This window comes from Maylandia zebra, linkage group LG23 (assembly GCF_041146795.1).
Source record: "Maylandia zebra isolate NMK-2024a linkage group LG23, Mzebra_GT3a, whole genome shotgun sequence".
Taxonomy (NCBI): Eukaryota; Metazoa; Chordata; class Actinopteri; order Cichliformes; family Cichlidae; genus Maylandia; species Maylandia zebra.
Genome location: NC_135188.1, coordinates 36,054,146 through 36,058,709, shown reverse-complemented (window position 1 = coordinate 36,058,709; position 4,564 = coordinate 36,054,146). Strand labels below are relative to the sequence as shown.

The 4,564-nt window shown below is 42.3% G+C and overlaps 1 protein-coding gene across 1 annotated transcript; it reads left to right on the top strand.

The window, feature by feature from the left end:
- The first annotated feature begins 230 nt into the window (after nucleotides 1–230).
- LOC143415125 (uncharacterized) lies at nucleotides 231–2,175 on the top strand. Its single transcript, XM_076880565.1, has 2 exons — nucleotides 231–398; nucleotides 773–2,175. The coding sequence occupies exon 2, from the start codon at nucleotides 982–984 to the stop codon at nucleotides 1,753–1,755; it is 774 nt and encodes a 257-aa protein (XP_076736680.1). The 5' UTR covers nucleotides 231–398; nucleotides 773–981; the 3' UTR covers nucleotides 1,756–2,175.
- The last annotated feature ends 2,389 nt before the right edge of the window (nucleotides 2,176–4,564 follow it).

Here is a 4,564-nt window from a genome sequence, read left to right as displayed (position 1 = left end):
TTCACTTAAAAAGCACCATTTATACACTTCAACTGTATTACTATGTACACCCCAAATGAATTGCACTGCTACTACACAATAAAACATACACATTGTAGTTTTAAACTGATGTATATGGGTTATAGTGACACTGAGGGCTCTGGTTGAATGGGATAGGCAGGTGGCTCTTATCTCTGACAGACAACAGCATGGGGACACTCACTGCATTGTATTCGCCACTTCTCTCTCTCTCTCTCTCTCTCTCTCTCTCTCTCACACACACACACACACACACACACACACACACACACACACACACACACACACACACACTCTTGAACACATTCATCCAGAGGCCGGCTGGCTGGCTCAGGACGAACCATCTGCTTTGGACGACAGGAGCCTTCCACTTTTCAGAGGTGATGTATGGAGTCTGGCTGCTACTTGCCACCTCACCCTGCAGTCACAAGTTCAACCACTTCATCATATAAAGGTGGAAGTCGGTCAGACTCGAGCGCTAATTGCTTTGAGTGCTTTGTTGTACGACATTCATGGCTTGTTGATACTGAACTGAAAATGAGTATTTGAAATGGAAAATGGAAAAATGTTTTGTCTTTAAAAAAAAAGTCATCTACTTTGTTTTGTCTCTTGATTTAAATTTGCAGCAGTCTGAGTCTGTGGGTGGCAGCAATGGCAGCCATAGATATTTAAACAATGACTGAGTCACAAAAGGTGGTAAGGCATTTCAAGCAATACTGAAGTGCTATACCTTTGCATTCTCTGTCATTTTCAGCAGGGCGCAACTCCTCTGAATTCTGAGTGGATTGAAATCCACAGCAAAGACACTCTCAGCTGGTTAAAAGGAAAAACTCCCTTTTAACAGGAAGAAACCTTCACCAGAATCAGGCTCATGGAGGGGCAGCCATCTACCGCAACGGGTTGGGATGCGAGGAAGAAGACAGGACACAGCATGTTGTCCTGATTAAAAACAAGTATGATTCAATGCAGAGAGATCACTGTTTGTACTCTTTGTACACATATGACTGTGTGGCCACTACCAGCTCCACCACCATCATCAAGTTTGCTGACGACACCGTCGTGGTGGGCCTGATCTCAGATAACAACGAGACGGCCTACCTGAAGGAGATTAGGAATCTGGAGAACTGGTGCCAGAGGAACAACCTCCTTCTAAACGTCAGTAAGACAAAGGAGCTGATAGTGGACTTCAGCACTAAGCAGGAGAGGAACTACCAGACCCCTGTCATCAACGAGTGCCCAGTGGAGAGAGTGGACAGCTTCAAATACCTCGGAGTTCACATCACGCAGGACCTGTCATGGTCCTGTCACATCAACACCGTGGTGAAAAAGGCCCGACAGCGTCTCTACCACCTCAGACGCTTGAGAGACTTCCAACTGCCCTCCAAGGTGCTCAGGAACTTTTACTCGTGCACCATAGAGAGCATCCTGGCGGGAAACATCTTAACCTGGTTCGGGAACAGCACCATGCAGGACAGACGAGCTCTACAGAGGGTTGTGCGGTCAGCTGAGCGCACCATCCGCTCCGAGCTCCCTGACCTGCACTCAATCTACAGCAGGCAGTGCTGGACCAAGGCCAGGAAGATCGTGAAGGACCTCAGCCATCCCAACAACAGACTGTTCTCTCTGTTGAGGTCAGGAAAGCGATTCCGCTCCCTGAAGACCAACACAGAGAGACTGAGGAGGAGCTTCTTCCCGCAGGCGATACGGTCTCTCAATCACACCACCACACAGTACTGACCCACACATATGGTTCTTACACACACACTGGACTTTCTGGACTTTGGTTTTGCACAACACTGGTCACTATATTCTTCATTTCCGGTTAATACTTGTACAGCTGCTGTTATTGTGTATATATTTATTTATATTTAGATTTCTTCATACATTCTTATATAGTTCTATATTGTGTATTTTGTTGTACAGTTATTTTATTTTCAACTTTAATTTATATATTTATCTTTATCTTATTCTTCCCAGTTAAATTTACCCTTCATTCTAATTTGTGTTGTACAGTTATTTCATTTTTAACCTTAATTTATATTCTATTCCTTCCTAGTTAAATTTACCCTTTTTAATTTTTCATATTTATTTCCTATCTTATTCATAGCCTTTTCCTTTTTTGTTTTCTTTAGGTCACGAGCAGTTGTCCAAGCATTTCACTACATATCGTACTGTGTATGACTGTGTACGTGACAAATAAAATTTGAATTTGAATTTGAATTTGAATTTGAATTTGTTTGTCCCAAAGCTTGACTTAAAGTCCAGCATTGAATCTGCATCTGAGCGATCCTTCTTCAATGCAGCAGCTCTCTCAGGATACTTCTTCCTGAGCATTACTTCTTCACAAAGCCAGTATGGCTACAAAACTCTGGCTACAAAGCTGCCACATGACACTATGATACTAGTTATTGCACAAGAAGAAGAAACAGAAGATGTTACTCTGCCGCATCTGTACTGATGGATTTAGGGTGGTGGGTTTGACTCTGAAAAGAGTACAGGGTCTCCTTTTGGTGTCCAGAAGTAGTAGCAGTGATGGAGCCATAGTGGCACAGTTCCTCCACTAGTGTCGCACTCTAGCGTCACTTCTGGTGACCTCTGTGCTCCTTTCTTCTTGTGCTACTTATAGTCTCTCCAGGCCTTAATCACTTGGACCGCTAGGTCCACATTAGAGCCACTGATTGGCTGTCAGTGACGTGCCCCCTGAATGTGGATTGATTTTCATAGCCTATAGACACGCTGCTTAGTTGGGTAAGTTATTTTCATTAAATCTGACAGGGTGTCCACTGGCACAATATTAATATTAGCCAAATATTCATGGCTCAATAAACAACTTGAAATATAAACAGTGTTGCCATGCTAGCATTAGCATTTATTATAGCCTGAAGAGTCACTAGCTTCGCTGTAAGTCGGATTTTACATCAAATTTCTGTGTACATGAATTTTGCACAAACTGCAAAAGCCGATCCATGTCCAATCCAACTGGGGATAATGGATTAATGAAGCATTGAACTGTGGACCACTGTCCCCTGAGGAGCTGTGGAAGTACTGTGAGAGGCCGTTTAAATGACCATAATAATGCTAGAAATAAATACTTGTATCAAACTTTTTCAAAAACACAAAATTGCAACTTAAATTGAATGAATATACTTTACCTGACAAATTTTTTAACAAGTTATTTTATTTCTCTCGATTGTTACACAAAAATTTGTTGGTTGTGTGCACTGCTGGCATTTAATGGACAAGTTTTCTTCAGACAAGGGAGAGCCTTTTTTTCAGTGATAACCCCCTTGGACTTAACCTGCATTGCAGTCCAGTCAAGAGGAAATACCCACCTAAGCATTCAGAGAATTTCAGATTTACAACTCCCTGATTCTGATGGGTGCAGATTTATTTGTTCTTGGCCTTAAAAGATTGCTCTTAATGACTTCAATCTGGCATTCAATTTCAGCCATCTGCCAGGGAATCAGAGAGCATTTGCCAGTGAGAGCTGTTCATTCCTTCCACCTAACTGGGATCAATGCATCAGAAGACTGCTCTCCTCTGCGTTGACATCTTGATAAGTGGAAAATTGGGCCTGGAAATGGCGTTGAAGAAGGTTTACAGAGTCTCTCCACCCTGCATAATTGCAGCCTAGAAGCTGGCTGTAATTAATCTTTGAGAAAACTTGTCAAATTATTAATAGGGCCCTTAAGTGATGGCCCTGAAAGGAGGCCACTGTTCAGAGATGGAGGAGAAGGAGCGAGTGCCTTTGGAGGGGCTGTTTACTGTGAAAATATGAAGAGGTCACTCTCCAGGAGTTCCACGTGTCAAGGCTTTCCACACATGAAGGAGTTAAAGGGAACGGAGGCCCTCCGGAAACCAGAGAACTCACGCTAAAGACTTGAAATGTCATCAGGTATAAAGTGAGCTGCTCTACAGACACTAAATGGAAGACTGATTTATGTCAACACGCCAAGCCACCTATGGTTTTAGGAGGCGCTCGTGTTAGCATGTTTTCAAGCACATAGGCTACAGACTTTCAGTTCCTGTTTCTCTACCCAATTAATTCATGAACATACTGATATTGTTTATGTTTATGTCTTCAGAAATCAACAGTGTGGGTGCTTGGGGAAAAGCACCCACCTATCCATTAATATCTATCTACAGAAGTGGGTGGTGGACTGTCTTAACCACAAAAAGAAAAAAAAATCTTACTTTCATCACACTTTTATTACAGTTTAGAAGAGTTAATATGTCCACATAAGCACTTACATTTATCATAGACATTAGGTGCGAGATACAAGGGACCAAAGGGCCTCTTATTTGCACTTGTTGACTTTTAAAAGTCTATATGACGTTTTTTATTTCACCATTCATTAACCACACAGAGAAGGCATCATTTAAATATGTTAAAGGTTTCTTTAAGCAAACAGTATTATTAAAGTTCTACATGACTGGGCCAAGTGTCCTTTTTCTTGGAAATCAAGATATGGTCACCCTACTCCCTGATATGTGGACCCCTGAGTCCACATACAGTGGGGCAAAAAAGTATTTAGTCAGCCACCGA